At 38.7% G+C, this 20749-nt stretch overlaps 1 protein-coding gene across 1 annotated transcript in view; it reads right to left on the reverse strand.

The window, feature by feature from the left end:
- Nucleotides 1–1163: 1163 nt before the first annotated feature.
- Nucleotides 1164–20749, reverse strand: part of efna3a (ephrin-A3a) — an 85476-nt gene continuing 65890 nt past the window's right edge. Inside the window, exons 2-5 of the mRNA XM_014013174.1 lie at nucleotides 12225–12526; nucleotides 11894–11959; nucleotides 10628–10705; nucleotides 1164–3404 (exon numbers count right to left, since the gene is read on the reverse strand). Coding sequence (XP_013868628.1) covers nucleotides 3286–3404; nucleotides 10628–10705; nucleotides 11894–11959; nucleotides 12225–12526 — 565 coding nt within the window. The 3' untranslated portion in view covers nucleotides 1164–3285. The remainder of the gene's footprint in view (nucleotides 3405–10627; nucleotides 10706–11893; nucleotides 11960–12224; nucleotides 12527–20749) is intronic.

The following is a 20749-nucleotide window of genomic DNA, read 5'->3' on the forward strand; positions in this document are numbered from 1 at the left end:
TGTATGGATCACTTGGGTTGTTACCGACATCTGGTGAAAATTTCATGTCATTAGCACCTCTAGTAATATATTTACTGAGAAAAATGTTTACGTGTTCAATACTTATTTTACCCACTCTATATGTTTATTAAGTCAACAAAAAGTGCAGCAACATAGCCTATTTCATGCTCAAATGCATGTATAATAGTATTTGTTGAATACTCTTGTTGAATAAAAATTAATACAAAATATCTGAGACAAACACACACTAAGTGCAACATCATAAAATGCATTGAGTGCAGACTCCTGCATTGTTGGGGTTCTGGTAAAAATGTGATTGTGACTTCAGTAAACTTTTTATATTTAGCTTTGTGCAACGTGTTGTAGTGGTGATTTATGATGAAATCCTTCATGGCAGACAGCATCTCTAAGTAGACAAAACATAAATGTTTGCCTTGAAATTCTGTGAAGATAATCGACCTCCCTCCAAAAAAGTCGACTCATGAATCAATTAATGATCAATTATAACTGCTTAAAACATGAATCTGCTCCAAAAATGAATGGATTGATTTCATTATTATTGTATAACATAAAATTATGTCTTTAAGGCAAATTGTGTTTGATAATTAAATTTTTGGTCACATAAGAATTTGTGATGACTTTTTTTATTTTGAAGTTATATTCTGACACTACGACATTTACAGTTTGACACAAAGGTAAAAATGTTGATGTTTAAATAAGAGAAAAAACATTTGGTTATAAAATCAGCACCAGTTGCCCTACATTACAACTGGGATTTAAGTTTAAAAAACGTTCCGAGGTGATTTTAGAAAGAAGCTAGACCCCTTTTGATAATTTTCAGGAAAGCTTTTTGACTGATTATGGCAAGAATTTGACAAAACATGGTGTAGTTTCAATTTGATGTAATTTTTTTAATCACAAGAATTTTGGTCTCCCACTAAGTTGCAAATAGGTCTTCAAACGATCACGCAGAGATTTTCCTTTCCAGGCTTTTTATTTATTTATAAATCAAATTTCAGCCAAGTATTTAGTACAAAACAGATTAGCAATCATGAATGTTTACTTTCTTGCCTTACAGGTAAGCGTGTTCTGTTCAGATAAAGAAAAAAATTAAGAAGAGCCGATGAAGACGAGTGAAAAATTGTGAAAGAAGCACGCCAAAGCAAAGTTGCAAAAAGATTTTAATTGGCATCGTTTTAATCATTCTTGGTTTAATTTACAGTTTATTCATTCATGTCAAAGGTAAACACATCTTGTGGTTCTCTTAAATATTGGTAAATGCTTATTGTTCTCACCTCCGATCCCCCTTTTCTTAAAAAAAAAAACAAAAAAACAAAAACAAACATGACAGAAGAGCACATTCTCTCGTTCACTCTTGCATATTCAGATTCTACAAATGCCTCCATAACGAGTACAAAAATTCTCTAAATGCCACAAACTTGAAAAGCGCGGACAAATACTTCCCACACACACATGTACTCGTTCACTCCAACAAACACACACACTCATAAAAACACTCTTTTTGTTTTTTGTGCACACCCATACACATTCCATAACCAGCATATATACATTACAGTGCAGACTTCCTGGTTTTGCCCAACTACACCAGCTTTATTTGTGGTTCATCAACATTATTATCTTTTACATGTCTGTGGTCACTGACTGTATCTCCCTTCTGARTGGTCAGAACAACCACCTCCTCGTGACGAGCTGAATCACTTCTARTTGTCTAAACGAGCGAAATGCTGCYGTAAAAACTCCACCGTTTGGAAAAGAAATATTTAAAAAATAATGGCACAATAGCTTATAGAGCAAAGGCCTACGAATGCACAATAATAAATAAGGTAGATAAATACTTTTAATGTTTAAATAAAAAAACATTGGAAAATAAATTAGAAAGCACAACATTGTATTTTAATTAACGCTTGCCTACAATGTGTCGGGTTACGATATAAAAAAAGTGAACTCGTTGTTTTTCACATTCACGCGTGTTTGTTTTTATTAGTTTCTTTTTTATTTTATTATTTTTTATATTTTTTGGAACTTTTTAACAAAATGGCGGCAGCGTTACTTTGAGACTCAAAGCATAATTTCTCCTCAGGCACCTGCCGCACTTTGGCGACTGTATGGGGTCTTATCCATGGTAACGGTGACTGCTGCGACGGCCATCAGCCCTGATTGGCTGCGGACCTGCGAAATGGAAATAAGGAACAGACATGGTTGTCTGAGTATTTTTTTTAAAGAACATGGTGGTGGAGTGGGGGTACTTTGCTGCTGACGGAGGTTTTGAACAATCGCAAATTAGAGGCGTATTTGAATGACTGCTGATTGCTGCGAGCAGTACTGTTGTCTTTTTTCTTTTTTTTTTTTTCTTCTTAAGAAGTTTGACATCTGGAAAAATCTACAAAGGTAAATGCACTGGAACAAAACACACGTCTACTGCGTCTAAGTGCCGTCAAATTACTAGTCCAGGGTCTGTATTTTTCTAGGGTTGTTACAGTGTGAAGGCAGGAAATGCAGACAAAAGACTAGTTCTGAGAGGGCACTCACTACCCTCTAAGGAAAGCAGCTATCACAAAGCCAGGGGTATTTTTGATGTCTGGAGAAAATGGATTATTGAAAGGCCCACAGATACAAATTATTACCCTTTTTCTTGGGCTTTTATTACCAGCAGCTACCACACACCAGTGTGAAAACATTCTACAATGTCCCGGACAATGGCAGCAGTTCTTATTATTCCCTCATTATGTAGATGCCCCGGTACAGTTCCAGAGTCCATCTTACTTTTACATCAAAGTTGGGTTTAATGTGTCGCCATGCTGGGTCCTTTAAAAAAATGGGGAGAAAAAAAAAAAGAATCCACTGCAGAGTTCAGAGCTGCCATCTTCTTCAAAGCTCGACCTTACAAAATCTTTGCTTTCATCAGGTGACAAAGTGTTTTTTTTATCTATCCATGCTACAAAAAGAGTGTGAAGATCGGGGTTCATATCAGTCGGGGGAGCAGCACCAAAGTCTGACTCTGAATGTTGGTTGRGATGTCTGCGTGGTCACCACACCTGCATGACACGTCGTGATAACGACGTCCAGCAACAGTCAGCACGCGCAGGTGTTGACGACAGCGAAAAGGCCTCTTTTTTAAAATTTATTTCTTTTTCCTCTTTGTCTTCGAGTTGTATCTGTTGCACTCGAGTCGAACTCCTCAAACTCCTTGAACTTTCACCTCATCGAAAACTTGGTGGATTGCAAAGCCCTTTGGACGAGGCAGTCACCACTCCGTGACGGTCGCTAGGACAAAAGGACGGCGGACACGAGCAGCATGGCCACAGTGAGAAGAAGGCGGTCGCGGGATGGGCTGCTGCCACTCACGCTTTTCTCCAGCTTGGGAACTTCGGGGTTAAACTCATCTGTAGAGAGTGGGGGAGAAAAAGACCCACAGAACAAAATAAACCATTAATATATTAAGAATTTATCAAGGGAGTGTGTAACGCATGCAAATTGTGCTTTAAAATATGCAGAAAAGAGACGTTGTGCAATTWTCAACAAACCACCAATTATCATCAGCTACATATGGCCTTGCCCCTGTGGGAGAAAGAATTAAAAAACACAGTGATTTCTGAAATGTTTCTTTCTTTTTTTTACACTAATGATGTTTTTGTCCTGAAGGGATTTCAATCAAACCAAATTACTGTGTCCTTACCACTGATTTGACAAAACTGAACATTAGCTTGAGGGGAAGATGGAAAGAGCTGCAGCACATTTTGTAATTTTCAGAATTATAGAATCATTATCCTTATTCTTGACCTGATGCTTCCCATTATATCAACAATATTTGAAAATAGATAAAATGGAACCAAATAGATTTTATTAGTACAGCTCCGATTGTCTCCCTCACCCTCTTTTTTTTACTAGAAAGAGTCTAGGAAAACAAAAAAGGAAACAAATCTCTGTAAATATAAGGCTTCAAAATTATCTTTAYKGGCAGCAACTCCACAAGCCCCACRTTCACCTCTTTTCTAAGGTGCGTCTCAGATCAACTCATTTCGACGCTGTAACATTAGACTTTATTTGACAAATATTAATTTCAACTGTAAATAAAGACTGTACAAATACTATAGGATGTTTAGTTTTTATCATTTTTAGACTAAATTTTAAAATATATATTACACAGTCTGAGCCATTTTATTTACACGCAAAGCARTCTGGYTWAATGATGARGTCGYCYCTYYCGCTAAAGCTAACAGGCTAAGCTGAGGTTCTTCTTCCATGAAGCAGCTCTGTTGTCCTCCATCRARATTTTCAGTTBCAGYCTGAGTCATTTCTACCTTCTCCTCTCTGTCAACGCTCTCTGGTTTCATTTAAAAGAGTCGATCATCAGATATTGTCCAAGGTTAACCTTCAAGGTGGATATTGCTCGCTCACACTGAGGACCTATCCACGTCATCATTTACCCAGAATGCTTTGCGTGTAAATGAAATGGCTCCATCTGTGTTAAAATATACTGTATTTTTAAAAGTTTACATGACTGAACAGCCTACAGCATTTTTAGTCTTTATTTTACAGTTAAAAATGCATGTTTATAAAAAATGTTTAATGTTGCAAATAATCATGTATCCCTTTAAATCCAAACAAGCCCCGCCCCCCTCCAGCWTCCAGACCGGTCCACTAATTTGATGTGCTGCAACTACACAGTAGGAGTGGGTGACACTAGGGATTTTGGTTTCGGTTTGTGAAAAATAAAGTCAAATAAGGAGTAAACAAAAGAATCAATCTCATCACGCGAAAATCAAGCCAATACTGATATTAATCTCGGTATCAATATTATCGATAATTAGATCAATACGCCCACCCCTACTATACAGCAGCTCAGAAACTTTTTTATTTACAAATGAATTAAAATATGTCAACAGTGGAAGACTTTTCCATCCAGTTTTACATGTTGGAGCCAAAACCTGACCTAGCCGTAGTTGGTTACGTCTCAAATAATTTGACGTAACGGTTCAGAAATGTCATAGAAAAGAGAGAACACTGAATGGGTTGAAAAGTACGACCCAAACTAAATAAAAAGAAATCAATGTTGCACCGGGAGAGACTCAATTCAAAATTTCTGCACTCCTAGAGACTCCAAGTGCACAACAAAATGTATTTAATGACTAAAAAAGTGGATCTTTCATGATGTGTCCTCTTTAAGACAGGAAGGAGAAATGAAACTTGTGCTGCCTCAGAGGAGCCACAGCAGGATCATCACAACAAAGCATGTTTGCAGATTCGGAGGCCAGAATAAGAGAAGATGCCTGCACACCTTTACGTTTTAATGTGAACTAATTCTTCCAGACTCGTTTGCAGGTAGAATCTCTACAACAAACTTCCCCTCAAAACTCTTTTAAAGGAAAGCTTGTCTCTGAAAATGAACGTGTGGGAAGGGAGGACGCCTCAGGCTGCAACGAGGTATCAAAAGGTCCGCAGCATGGCTCTGAATTCCACAGAGCAAATTTTTGGATCCACCAATCAATTTCCGGTTATATTCCTGTCTATGTAGGGTAAGAACAACAGAAGACACGCAGGGCAGCGCCGGTGTCCGCAGCTAAACCACCCGAGGCGTTTACAGTTAGATAAGAAACACCGGCTCCAGACTGTCGATAAGTGAAGGAAAAGGTTGTCTGCTCTGATAAATCCTCACACCATGCTACAAACATAGTGATTGCGGATCTACAGTGAGCCGTAAACAGCATGACATAACTCAGAAAGTGCTGCTATTGCACCTATTAACTAGTGGAAGACCCAGGATTCAGTTAAACTTCAAGCAGGTTAGTGATTTAAATGGATCGTGAAGACGAGCCAACTGTCTGTTTTGACCTGACTTTCAGACTTTAGTTATCAGATTGCTCCCAAAAAAGGCTAACATGAGGCTGAATAAATAAAGTAACATGTTAGCTTTGTCCAGCCTCAGTCTATTGTTAGATTGCCATAAATGAGACTGAGCAACTTCAGCTCTTCTGGTCACTGAGTTTACAGTTTGCATAAATTACACATCTTTTTCTTGCTCGGTGCAACAGATTTTCAAAAATCTGCCCCCATACAGATGCAAAAAGACAAATTAAATCAAAGTTGTTCTCACGTTTTCTCTTGCAGACCAACAACCATTGCTTTAGCTTTTACAAAAACAAAGCTAGATACTTAATTAAAGTGGTAAGAAGTGAAACAGAAGCTGTTTCCTTTCAAAACGGCGTCCACTGTTCATAGTTCGTTTAAAAACAGCTATAATCACAATAAACTGAGTTGCAGAGGGCTCAGAAGGTAAAATAGCTAATCTAATCATTTCATAATCKATCATTGTTGTTTGTGTTTTGTGGTGGATTCATCAATAATAATTGTAGAGTTGTGGAAAAACTTTTCTTTAATTGGGTAAGAAAGGCAATCAAACCAACTGCCAGGCTGGTAAAAAGCAAAGAGTTGTCTGTTTCATAAAAAAACTCTCTTCCAGACTGTAAATACTATACTTTTTCACCTTTTTTATTGTTCCTCTTCATTTTCTTTTCCGAGTAAAGTGATCTGACTGTGTGAGGCTAATATTTGCTTTTCTTCCTTTCATGTGCTGTTTCACATCTTGTGCACAAAAAGTTCTTCACAAAGGTCACGATGAAATAAGATGTTCCTTCCAACACAAGATGTTGCTGTTYAACTTACTGAAGTAATCTTCTTTGTAGAGTTTGTTCTTTTACTTATCTGAGACAGAAGCTAAGAAAACCTGCTGGTTTGTCATTTCTGACTAGAAAAAAAGACCAAATCGGGTGATGTAGTAGGAGGGGGCTTAAAGAGACCAAAGCAGAAGACAAAAACATGATGATGTGCTTTTGCAATTTACAAAAAACAACACATTGTTTAAACCTGTAGTAGACACTCATAGTACAAATATGTATATCTTTATACACTTTTTYAATCAACCCAATTTAAGATGGGTTTTGCCTACACAAACAATGACCATACCTCAATGACATYAAAATACCTTTTCAGCATAAAACATTAAGTTGTCTGCATGTAGACGTTTTAGTGAGTTGGCGATTTTTTTTTATGACAGAGCCACAAAAAAACCTCCTTAACTTAAATATTTAAATACATTCAATAAATACTTTTGCCATCAACAACAAAAAAGGTAGAACATGAAAAGTTATTTTAGGGACTTTAAAATGAAACTACATGGATATTTATGATTATATATAAAAGACTAAGTTAGAGTAACTCAACTAATGTATTTTGTCAACTTAATATTACCAAAAAATATAAATTAATATTAGGTTGCTTCAGCTTAATTATGCTTTATGAAATCAAAGTAAATCATGTTCAGTTAGCAGAAACTAAAATTTCATGTTGGATTTATTTAATTAGTTTAAATATTAGTGACATTTTTTGAGTTAAGCCAACAAAACATTTTTTGAGTGTAGCTTTAAATCTAGTATTGTCAGATATCAAACATTATCAGTGAGAACGCACCAACTTGTAACAAAAAGGTGTTCCTCCTAAAAAGGATGTGTTAAATCAGGAAAACGTGACCCAGAAGCTCGGCAGCTAATAATAAAAACATATGTAAACATATAATGAGAAGAAATGCAGAGCTGTGTTGATGCCCAGCCAGTCCGTGGGCCGGTCTGGTCCTGAGGCTGAGTCAGGCGGTGGGTGGCCAGCGGTCAGGGGAGCCATCCGTGGTTGTTTTAAAGCTGTGTGTTTCCGTGCTTGTGCGTAAATCTTATTACGCCTCCAAATGTATTCAGCAAAATGCATCACTCCGCTAGAGGCTATGATTTTTTATGATTTCCTGCCAGTGTGTGTTTTTTTATATTAAATTCTACGTAAGCTGGAGCCTGAGTTACTGCTGAGCAATTCGCCCACCACTGAGATTCCTCTTCTCTTTTTTTTACTCCGCTCCTTCTCCCTGCTCTACTCTTTTCCTGCCCCCCCACGCTAGTTTTATCCTCCTCTCTTCATCTCATTCTCTTTCCTGCTGCCTCTGTTTCCTCTCTCTGCCGCTCACCCAATCATTTTCTTTTCTCTTTTTTTTTCTCTCTAACCATGATGCTTACGGCTGAAACCCCCATTTTTTTTATTCATCCCTGTTGGTCTCAGRTTCCATCTTGGGCAGGTCACACTCTTTCAGTCCTTGTCACAGGCTGCCTTCAGCTCCAAGAAACAAGCATGCTAAATGATTCCCGGCAAGAGGCTTTTGTTTGAGATAGGAATGGAAAAAAGACAAAAGAAAATAGAGYGTTTATGTAACCATTCAGCTGCACAATTGACTCGTTCGCTGACTTGCTAGCTTCTTGAGTAAACACGGACCTTTCATTTCTTACAAGACCTCCGCTGACCTTGTGGGCTTTTGCAAGATGAAAAGGGAAGGTTTTACGTAGCRGTGCGTTGCTTTGAGCTGAATCCAATAATCATGAATCTATTTTTTTTGTCTGTGTATGTGTGTCCGCAAATAAAGTAATCTGTATGCCTCACTGTGTGTGACTCATTAGCATCATTCTCCTATAACACAATGTGAGGTCAGAGAATTGTGTGCGGGATCAGGACTGGATTAATGCAGCTGATGGAGGAAACAATTAATCTTATAATGACACTGACAAATGAACATTGTAACAAGATCAGAATTGAGGCTAATCCCGTTTCAGAGGCTTGGCTCAGTCCAGTTGCATCATTTATTGTAATTATTATGTTATCATAACCAATAGGAAGGATCACTATAACACCAAGAATAAGGACTATGAAAAATGGTGAAATCTATTACCTATATTTAATGTGGTAAAATATTGATTTTGTTTGGTATTTGCTCTTTTTCCGTTTGATTTTATTAAATTAAAATAAACATTAAGACAAAAACAGGATCACCACTGACATGGTGTAACATTTGCAGAATGTGGATGGAGATTATTTTTGAAACAAACAAAAAGAGATTAGTAAAGTGTAGATCGAACAAATTCTGGGTCTGCATCCAGTAGACGTCTTTGCGAGACGCCCCATCCATCCCAGCTGGCTCTTTTCGATGCAGAGGAGCAGCAGATTTACTCCTTGCTTTCAAACCCTAGAGGTCAACATTTCCTTTTTATGCTTGAGTTCAGCTGCTCTGCAGAGGAAGCTCATTTTGGCTGCTTGWATTTGTGATCTCATTCTTTCAGTCACTAACCATTGAGGGTTGAACTACAGTTAGGTCACATAGATTCTTATACACAACATGTCGCTTCCAGTACTTCCAAGGTCTAAGCCTCCCAAGACCCCAGAGACTATGTTGTATGGGGCAGTTTGCTCCAGGGATCGGGTCAGAGTCTGGGTCTAGGTCTAGGAGAGGGATTCAATTGCATTGACTATAAGACCTATGGACCATGACACCTTGCCTGGATTAGGAATACCAAGGCATAGCCCTTGAACCAGACTTGGTGACTCAAAACTGTAAGAAAAACTGTTATTTTACATTCCAGTCTCACTGAACTTTGAGTGTTTGTGACCAAGTAACCAACAGAGTGACCACACTACTTGTAAAGCAGGTCAGGCAGTATGAGCTACATGGGACCACTATCTTGTGGACCCTGCTAGAAAGGGCCAGTGCACTGTGGATTGGTCTACAGTTAGAGGTGGGTGCTTTGGCTTTTTAAAGGGATCCTTGATTAGTTGAAACATTGACTTTATTTGATAAACATATATTTTAACTGTAAAATAAAGACTGTAAAAAATACTGTAGGCTGTTTAGTTTTTATCATTTTTAAACTAAAAGTTTAAAAATATATTACACGGACGGGGCCATTTTATTTACACGGAAAGCATTCTGGGTAAATAATGACGTGGATAGGTCCTCGGTGCGAGGCTGCTAGCAAGCTATATCCACCCTGAAGGTTAATCTTGGACAATATCTGACGATCGGCTCTTTTAAATGAAACCAGAGAGCGTTGACAGAGAGGAGAAGGTAGAAATGACTCAGCCTGTAACTGAAAATATGGATGGAGGACAACAGTTTAGCTTCATGGAAGAAGAACCCCTAGCGCAAAGGCTAACAGGCTAAGCTGAGGTTCTTCTTCCATGAAGCAGCTCTGTTGTCCTCCATCCATATTTTCAGTTACAGGCTGAATCATTTCTACCTTCTCCTCTCTGTCAACGCTCTCTGGTTTCATTTAAAAGAGCCGATCGTCAGATATTGTCCAAGATTAACCTTCAACGTCATGAATGCTTTGTGTGTAAATAAAATGGCTCCGTCCGTGTTAAAATATATTTTTAAAAATTTACAAAACTAAACAGCCTACAGTATTTTTACAGTCTTTATTTTACAGTTAAAATAAATGTTTATCAAATAAATTCTAATGTTGCAACTAATTGGGGATCTCTTTAAGCTGATATTAAGAACATGAATGGTCAGTTTTATTACAGAAATATCTACACATATTACAGGACTGCTGGTTTCTTTTCAACCATGGTTTTGCAAGTATTTTTCAGGTCTTAGGAGCAAAAAAAGTTTCACTCAGTTATGTTTTGAGGACTGCTTTTAGCCAAAATAACATGAACCAAATCCAGAAACCCAATCCTTTCTGAAATGATTTGTACACAAATCAAGGAACTTGTTTATTTCCATCATCTGAGAGTCACTCACCAATGTTGTGTATCTTGATGTTTGGCCTGACTGTGTAGTCGGGAGAAGTCTGACTGGAGTCGTCATCTGCCTGGGAGGCTGAGCGCAACGCAAACACACAAAGACAGACAGATGGAGAGAGGAGGGAGGAGGAAAACAGAGAAGAGAAACAATTACATGAAAAGACAAAGGGTGAGAATGAGACAAAGAAATGGGTGGGGGGGAATTATTATACGATTAGCATATTAGGCATTATTAAATTGTATTCATCCATATAGTTCAGTGTGTTGGAGTTAAATTGTGCCTGCCTCAGAGAGAAAAAAACTTAATCCAGACTCCAACCTGAGGATTAAAAGCACTTATTGCAGAACTGGGGGACAGAAATCATTATTACACTCGCTGTTTGTCTAGACGTGGAATTAGATTCAGTCTCAGAGCTGAATGATACGTGTGGTTTGTTGGCATTCGCATGCACTGGTCATGTTTGTTGCACAAAATACTAGAAACAGAACAGAAACACAGTGTTGCATGTCTGTCTTATCCTGAAGCCTCGTAGAGTCAGGGTGGAGCTTACAGAAGGGCAGCTAAAGTCAATAGTGCTTTTCGTAGCACCCTTTAAAAACGACTCAGAGGCAGTGTGCTACACAATGCATGTACGCTCATTAAAATGAAAAAATACAGCCAGACAACCATGCTGAAAACACACAAACACAGATGCTGGATGTGTGGATAGATTAGCAGCGACACATGGATGTGTTGAGGTGATCTGTACACGGGGCCTGACTTCGGCCTGAGTGTGGGATGTATTAGGACTGACAAGGTTAAGGGAGAGGGGGGGCTTTCACCGCTGTGCTGCCTGATCAAAGGCCTGGAGGGGGATGTGTGTGTGTGGGGGGGAAGTGAGGCTACCAGGGTAAAAATAACATGCACACTATACAGAGCAGCAGGCATCAGGGAGGAAGCAAAAAAAGAGAAGTATAAACAGAAGAGGTGGTTGAGAAGAAAGCTGGGAAGAGTGACAGAGAAGAGGAGCAACATCTTGCAAACGAATCTAGTTTTTATTTTATTTTATTTTATATATAAGTCTTTTCTACACAGACAAAGAGCATTACTGTAATAAAACTGAGACAGAAAACAACATTAGGCTGTCACTTTCAATGCGCAGCTCCGAAGGAAGAAAACTGCATCATCATTCTCTAAGCCCAAACTCTCAGATTTTATTAAATTGTATTTGTCACTGTCTGCATCTTTCCTTCCATCCTAACATGAGTGGATGTGAAGCCTCACCAGTGGAGCAGCAGACGAAGATCCTCAGTCTCAGGCAGCTGTGGCCGTGGTGATGGATGGGTGTGGCTAAAAGACAGAAAACACACACATGCACATGTTAACCTTGTGCCCTCTGCAGGCCGCAGGCTCATCAGCTATCAGCTATAAAAACTGCAACACTGTCCTCAAATGAACTTCCGTAATGTATTACGACAAGCTGAAAGGGTCAAATGTCGTTCACCTATCGGATTTAAAAGTGATGCAAACMTTGGTTATTTATTCAATCACGCTCAGGAGGTGCTCACTTTTAAACTACAACCTGTTAGTAACAACAGACAACACCATGACTCACAGATGTAGTAGTACTCCTGGCCCACGTTGAACTCGTAGCCCAGAGAGAAGGCGCTGTAGCGCTGGAACTTCTCCGAAAACTTGATGGGCGCGTGGGGCGCGTGGGGCCGYTTGCACTCCCAGCGCTTGAAGCCCAGCTGGGGGTCGCAGGTGTAGTAGCCGCGGTAGTTGACCATGTAGAGGATGTACTGCTCGGCGACGACGCGCTCCAGCGTCCCGCGCTGACTGCTGTTGTAGTGCGGGCAGTAGATGTCCAGGTAGTCGTTGACACTGACCTGCACGGTGTAGCCCTCCCTCCGAAGCCTGGGGTTAAAATGAACAAAGAATTCAATCAAACTGTGGGAATGCTGAGTCATATATTAATAAAACAGGATCTAAATGAATACAACGCCACGATTGTAGCAGTATTACGGAGCATGACAGTTTATATATGCATAGTGTGTACTCAAACACTAAATTTATTACTCTTTCTGGATGATTTTTTATTTTTTATGGGGTGTTTTAATTTATTTTTTTATTTATTTCATATTAGTTCTTGTTTGTAATGTGTTTATGTTTGTGCTGCTCCACTGTGCCTTTTTAAATTGCCCCACAGGGATAAACAAAGTTTTATTGAATTGAATAGTTTTACTTTAGATGCAAATGTAAGACGTGCAGGTTCCAGTAAAGTCACTAAAATGTACAYTGAACACTTTTCAGGTTTTGAAGTTGCTAATAAGTTTTTGTTTTCAACAAAATTGTTAAAAAAAAGTTTAATAAAATGGAAAAAACATTCAATCTCAGTAATTTTTATTATCCTACTACAATAAACAAAAGACACTCCTCACAATAAGAAAGAGGAAATAGTTGAGCAACAGCTTTATTATTAAAATATTCATTGATTTTCTGCTCATCAACAAACTGGCAGACTGGCAGCTAATTACACCTCTGCAAAACATAAAATCAATCCAAACAGCTACACTCTTGTTTCTTTATTTCCTTTCCCTCTGACAGAACTGTAGCATCTTACTCCCGAAACACACATTTTCTCACTTTAACGCCTCACGATGAGAGCCATGTTGAGAATGATAATCTCCACTCCTGTGTGTTTTCCCCCCTCGAGCCTGTCTGGGTCATTGATGTAGCAGGAAATCCTGTCAAGCGACGATGTATGCTCTGGCTTCTGGGGGAACTGGTCTGCACACAGTATTTATCAAATTTCCTCTGGGAGCCATTACAGATGATTGAACAGGCTGTTAGCAGGTAAGAAGATCCACTCTATGGACAAGCACATGTATGCATGTGATGCACATGATGGCAACAGAGGAACTGAGAGGGAGATGTGATTGCAGCAGCCATGCTGTTCCCTACACTGTTTATAATACTAAGTATACCTATTATGTAAATTACACAATCTGTAATTAGACTGAGTAAAAGTCATTACAAAGGCTCCTGCAGGTGAGCTGATGAGATAGGAATTGTCCTCAGCTTCACTGATGTGTAACCAGCTCCAAGCTGTAATGACAACTTGGCACCATTAGGGGAAGATATTGCACTGAGTATGTATCGCCCCTTCATTTCATCTTCCATGTGTCTGTATTAACACATTATCTGTTACATATGTTCAAAAAAAGTCACACATTCACATTCTGACTATCCACTTTGGTGCATATATTGTATCAGCACATAAAGCTCAGATAAATATGTTTTTTTTTTAGTTCAGACCCTCCCCAGGTGAGATGAATAATCAATTTAAAAAGAAATGAAGCCTTGAAATGTCATAATACTGCCCCTTTTCCTTTCTTATGTTTCACAGTTAGTTTTTTCTCCCTGGCTCCTCTGTCTTGCTTCTCTGTTTGCAAACCCTACTTCGCATTTACGCAGAGGCTGATGCACATCAGCACACTTAACCAGAGCTCTTTTGTGGTCATCAATCTTATCTGCGCCTTCTATCCCCGCTGCTCGGGAGGCTGGATGACAGACTTTTGTCTTGCAGTGTTGCGGGAAGAGACAAGACATCCACACTTCAAAGGGGACTATATTTAGCAGGGAGGGGAGTAAAAGTGGTAGAAGACGAGGGGTGGTGGTGTGGTTGTGTAAAAAGTCAGAAGGAGTCAAGTGAGTAAAACAAAAGGAGTCATGATTGAGGAAGTAGTGAGGACGAGAAGCTGAACACAAAGAACAGTTTCAAGGATCACTYACATTTCTTTGGTACTTGCGAATGCAACAAATAAATTAAACACATTCTTTAATTTGATCATCTTATGTTAATAAATGACAACGTAGAAGGTGTTTTAGTCAAGTCTTTAAAATAACTCAACCTACAGTCTCATGTTGCAAGATGTCTCACTCAAGGTGCTGTAAAACAGTGGCGGATCTAGGATTTTTCTGAGTAAGGGGCCATCAAGGGGGTCACCATATTCCTAGAAAGGCCAAACAATTGTCCTACATCCTTGCACACAAATCCCTAGTTTTGGTAAGCCATACATATAACCAGTCACACATGCTCAAACACCTGTAATTTAATTAAAAAATATTGCACAGTAAATTCTCCTTACCAATTTCATAAAACAATGTCAAACACACAGCGTGTGAGAAAATCCAGCCATTATTTGTCAGCTGAATGAGTTTTTCTGCAGGATTGTTCAAATCTTCTTAAGAGAAGAAGACTTCTTATAACTCATTAGCACCTCTAGTGTTTGAACATGGAACTGCARCCATCATCATCATCACGTTCAGGTAAAGGACAGGGGAAATTCAGGGGGCCAATCAGATTTCAGTTAGGGCCAAAGCCTGTGTGGCCCCGCCCCTGTCGTAAAACAACTCAACTACACCAAACTTTAACTCAACATCTGTAAAATCGAAAGAGTTAAGAGCAATTTGTGGAGTTTTGAAGGTCGGCTGGCTGTGGCAGCCATCTTGAGTTGGATTGTCTCGGCTAATCAGTTGTAGATYGTTACATTCTTCAATTGATTCATTAGATATTTTGGTAACATACAGACACACACATTATTGTTCAGAGGCAAACAAGTCAAAAACAATCCATGCTGAAGAGCTGAGAAAACATGACAAGACAGATGTGGCCGAAGCTGACGTTAAAACAGTATTAGATTAAAAAAWTGAAGTTATTTATTTCATCAACATTAATTTTATCAGTATGTAAAATAGTAAAGAAAATGAATGTCAGAGTCTGTAGTGACTCTTCCTAATTGCTTGTTTTGCTTTGGGAACGATCAGAAGTTGGATTTGGTATGTGACGTTTAAAAAAAATCAGTGTTTGATCATAAAGTTTTTGATTAATTTTCTGCTTCTCGTCTAATTATTTCTGAACCAAATGAAGGAGCACTTCAGCCTGACTAGCCACAGCTACCCAGCAGGAGGACCGCTCGTTTCCAAACTAATCTGCAACAGGGTGAGAGGAGAAGGGAGCAAGAGGAGAAAACAGGGAAGGGAAGGATGGAGTGATCAGGGTGTGTGGGTGAAAAGAAGCCCCTCTAGGTGGTGGCTGTTATATAAAAGGTGACTCAAGACAAAGAGAATGGACAGACAAGTAGAAAAGAGAAGGGGATAGATTTAATAGCTTCTGATTTGAGAAGCAAAGCGGAGAAAATGCACTGAATAAAAAAAAAAGACAACAAAGAGCTAGACACAAGAAAAAAAGGCCTGCACAAAGACACAGCACTCCCTTGGGATGGACATATATGTTGTAAAAGTGTATAAAAAAACACAAATGATGGCTCTCTTCCACATGTTGCGTCCCCCCACCCCGCAGCTCCTTCCTATTATCCAATTCCCTTCCTCTCTTTCTGCTCTGCATTGTCTCTGCGGTGGTTTTGCTGTCTCATCATCATTTCCGTACGAGTAGGAGTGCACAGCTAGTTAGTAAAGGCTGCACAGGCTGGTGAAGACTGCCAGGGGAGGCAGATTGCAGGGAGAGGAGAGGAAGGGGGGATGGCGGGGTAGAAGACTTGAGGGTGGAGGTGAAGTAAGTGGGGGGAACGAGCTAGGAAGAACGAGACAAAGATAGCACCACTGCACCTTTCACATGTGCACTAAAAGGAGTCTTTGGAGAGTGCAGGCAATAATAAATAAAAARGAGACGGGAGCGATGCAGCAGAGAGCGCTGACAGACGGAAACATCACCAAGAATCTTTAGAAATATAAATGTTAAAAAGGTTAATAATTGCTGGAACATCATTACTCTCTTCTATAAAGTAATGTCAGGTTTGAATGTAGAAAATAGTTCTTTTTTATTTTTTTTATTTTTGCATTTTGCTGCTTTTTTAGGAGTTGCTGGAAGACTATTTGGTTCTGGACATGTCAGCTTGGTGCAGAAGCTTGTTGTGGTGGAAGGGGCTTTGGCTTTCAAACGTGTAAAAACACAATAACTATTATCTCAGTAAGCACGGAATTTATGTTACTGGTTGGTTGGAGCTTGTTAGGAACCACCACAGCTGGAGTTGGCAGAAGCTGAAGATGGTATGAGCTATGAGATATCCGACCAACAAACCCTGGTTATCATTTGTAAAAACATTATTTTTATACTTATAAAACTTTAGCTAGCCTTTTGCTATATAGCTTTCAGATGGCTTTTAGCAATTTTTACCCAGTGTTTTGGTTTTTATTGTCAGTGTGAAATACTTAGCTTAACGGGTGTCAAACTCATTTTCACCGAGGGCCACATGAGTATTATGGTGGCCCTCAAAGAGCCAGTTGTAGTTAGCATTGACATTTTGTTTACCTTTAACTAAACATGAAACATCACGTTCCTCATCTCATTGCTACAACTGAGTACAGCTAACATACAATAACTGAGCTCTACCTGGTATTTCTTGCATGGAAATAGTGTTTTAACACGTCCTCTTATAAACACAGCACAAATAATATGTGTAAGACTGACTAAATGTGGTATAAATAATACAGAAATACTATTAAAAGTAAAAGTAACAGTTTTATTCACTGATGAGTTGTGGTAAGTAGCTGCCATCTTGAATTCTGAACTCTCCCACATTCCAACAGGGAATTCCTACAGAAGGGTGTGTTCCAGTTTAAATTTACAACTTGTACGTGGGAAATTTCCACTTCCCAGTACAARWGGGCTGCAGCAAAAGTAGTTGGAAAAAATGCTGTGAAATGGGGATTTTACATGGCTGCTGGCTACTTTTGCACCAACACCTACTGGTGTAACAMAACTGACATGCACTATGGGAGATGTGGTCAGTGCTGACTTTAAACCAGCAAACTCTAATATAACAAWAATAAGTATTTGAAGCTCTTGCAGGCCACARAAAATGCTGTGGRGGGCCACATTTTGACACYCAGGATACATGTGYCTWAAAGTCTAAAGGTAGTATCATACCAGGCTGCGATTGTTGAAGATAGTGAATTACAATTTTGGAAAAATCACAAGAAAATAAGCAACATTTTCATTRCAGCCAACTGCATTCTGATTATTTGCGATTAAATGACCAAAAAGGTGTGRGCTCAGGCTTTAAACAACTAGTTTTATGTCCTATTTCTGTGTTTACAACTTGCAAAACTGCATTCTTAACCATGCACATTWCTTTGTTGTCCACCTCCGCCTGCAGCAAATTGGGAACCACTGCAAACACTGCAGGACATTCTGAAGACCTCCTCCTGATGAAGTATGCCCACTAGTCACAGCCCAGTCAGACAGTCACTGAAGGATTATTGAGCCTATAGSAATATATTCATTCTTATCTGAATGCAACCAGGAAAAAAAAAGTTTTTGAACGTGTTTAACTCTAAAAGAACATAAACTCATTCAATGAGGAAAAGTTTTCTCCTTTGATCAGATGGTTTATGAGTGAGTGATTGCCCATTAAGATACAGACAGTAGACTTTTCAATCATCTTTTGCCTCCCTTCTGGTACATTCATCAAGCACTGTTCACTAGCAAACAGCCTGATCCCTTGAGTCTGAAGACACACTTAAGAGCTGGGTTTTCAACATCAAGGAAGAACTGAGAAACACAGGACTAAAACAATAGAAATCAGTTTGATGGGTGGTAAGTATTCACTTCTTTTTCCTTTTGAGTGACATAAACCATAGTTTGTTTTCTGTCCTGTAGATTCTGTCATTTAATCTGTGTAATAGTTTCCCAAAACCTGCTTGAAATAAAACTACAACYTGAGCGTTATGGACTGCCGAAGGAATAAAAGCGGTGCAAACAATACGAACGAAAATGAAAAGCTGAAACTCTCAGTGGTATTCTTCACAGTCATAGAAGTTGGAGCTGTTTGTTCTGCTGCGGCTTTCTTTTTACGCCAGAGGCTCGAACATATTTTTAAAATTCATCAAAAGCAAGTTGTTGCTTCTGACAAATGTAGTCAGGCATTTTAACAAAAGAGTAATGGATCCTGACTGGAAAACCAGTCACTTGTTTTTAGAATACTGGAAGGTATGATGAGAAGAAAAGGTTCGGTATGAATGTTTTATTCATTGTATGAAATTTTAAACAAAAATTAGAGGCAAAATTAATGGAAAAATATGACAAGAAAGTTAAATAGCATATTCCAATCAGTCATGTCCACATAGTTACACTGAGTTAAGTGCTCAGATATTCATTGTGTGAATGATTATAAAGCTTTCACACTATTGAGATCATTTTTTGTCTGTACTTATCTTTCCAAAACTTTTGTGCTGTTTCAATGTTTTATATATCAAAACGTTCAGCTCCTCCAGGACATACCAGCTATGACTTCTTGTACTTTAGCTTTTTGAGATATTTAGCTTTTCCTGTCATGCTCTTTTCATCGACAATGAATGGAGCTGTTTTCATTATCCTTAAAACATTTCAACATGTTCATAAATCTTTATTGTACTTCTTACCTTTTGTTCTACTTCAGCTTTTTTTTACTCATTTAATTTTAGCTTCATTTGACTTCTATTTAGCTGATTTTAGCTTTTTTCCTGCCTTTTTAGCCATCATTCTGACCTTTTCTTTCTGTGCTTCTTTCACCTTGGTCAGTTAAGTTGTAAGTCATGCTATTTAAAACCTTTATGCTTCTTTCAGCTGCTTTTTGAAAACTTCAGCTGTTTTCAGTGATTTTAGCTACATTTGAGCTAATTTGAACGTTTTTCAGCTAAATTTTCTTTTTCGTGATAATTTCACAAACATGTGATCCATCTGTTTGTTCAGCTATTTTATTTTATTAGCTCGTTTTAACTCTTCAGCAAAAATATGTCAACATTATGCATTCACACTGTGTTTTTGCAGGACTTCAACAARCATTGTGAAGAGACATTTAAGGTTCCTTCTGCTTTATGTGCTTGTACAAATCAACTATAAATAGCTATTTTGAGTTTAATAAAACACAATAAAGCCAGCATAATTAATTTTTTACATAAATGCTTGCACTGTGCATCAAGTAATCCAGTTTTAAATATCAGTTGTGTTCATCACAGCCTGTTTCTAACACGCTAGTTTAAAAAAATGATAAATTTAGACTTTTATAAAGCAGAAAAATGCAAAAMTTTCCCTTGCTGTGTACTTCAGCAGTGCTCCTGTGAGATGCATTAAGTGTTGTATAGGACCTTCTCTCAGTAATGATGAGGTCAGCATGGCATCATTGTCGATGACCTTAAAAACACTCTCCTGGGTAATCAGCATCAGCCTCATCGGGGGGATAAACTACCYATGCACAAAATGCCGGGACTCAAATGCCATCCACCAAATGGTCTGTTTACCGRGGCTAAGACTCCTCAAATCAAGTCCCCTGACACGGACGGGCAACACTCGGCTGTTTTTCTCTTTACCTCAGCACCAAAGCTCATTACTTGTGCATGCACACAAAACACAAAGACAAAGCCTGGGAGCACTCACACACACACTTGATCTCCTGCGAGTCATCACTGATTGAGTTAACGCTGCAATTAACGACCTAGTTTACAACGTTTCGATCCAAAACGGAGGAGTGGGGGAGGAACAAGTGCTGAGTTAGTCTGTGGGAAGAGGCCAACGCTGCAACGCTCCTCTGTCACTATTAAACCACRGGGAGTCYTCCGTCGTTTCGTTCACAAGCTCCYGCCACTTGGGCCTCGGGAAAAATGATGAACAACACTTTTTTTTACTTTTACAGATTTAAACATAAAAGTTTACTTCCCAGCTATTAGTCTCTGCCTGCTTTGTTTGAAAAGCTCCTTCATGTTTCTAGCAAGTTTTTAATCTATTCATGCAAGGGCTTTTTTTTTTAAAAAAGGAATTGATTTGCAATATGTATTCTTTCAATAAAGGAATTGAAAGGAAAATATAGTCATTTGTGTTCGTTATCAGAATGACCGAAGAATACGAAGAATGTGCAAATGCATGGAAGAATTACTAAGGAGAAACCCATATACTGTATAACCAGGAGCAGCTATTGCTGAATTCTGGTCTTTAAAGGCACAGTGTGTAGGATTTTGTCAATTCTTTAAGCTGAAATTGAGATACTCACTAATGACAATAATAAAAAAACATGTCTAATCATTGCAGACAAAGACCTTGTTTTATTATTTTTACCTTATAAAAAGCTGTTTATATCTCCA

Source organism: Austrofundulus limnaeus, unplaced genomic scaffold (genome assembly GCF_001266775.1).
Source record: "Austrofundulus limnaeus strain Quisiro unplaced genomic scaffold, Austrofundulus_limnaeus-1.0 Scaffold98, whole genome shotgun sequence".
NCBI classification, from domain to species: domain Eukaryota; kingdom Metazoa; phylum Chordata; class Actinopteri; order Cyprinodontiformes; family Rivulidae; genus Austrofundulus; species Austrofundulus limnaeus.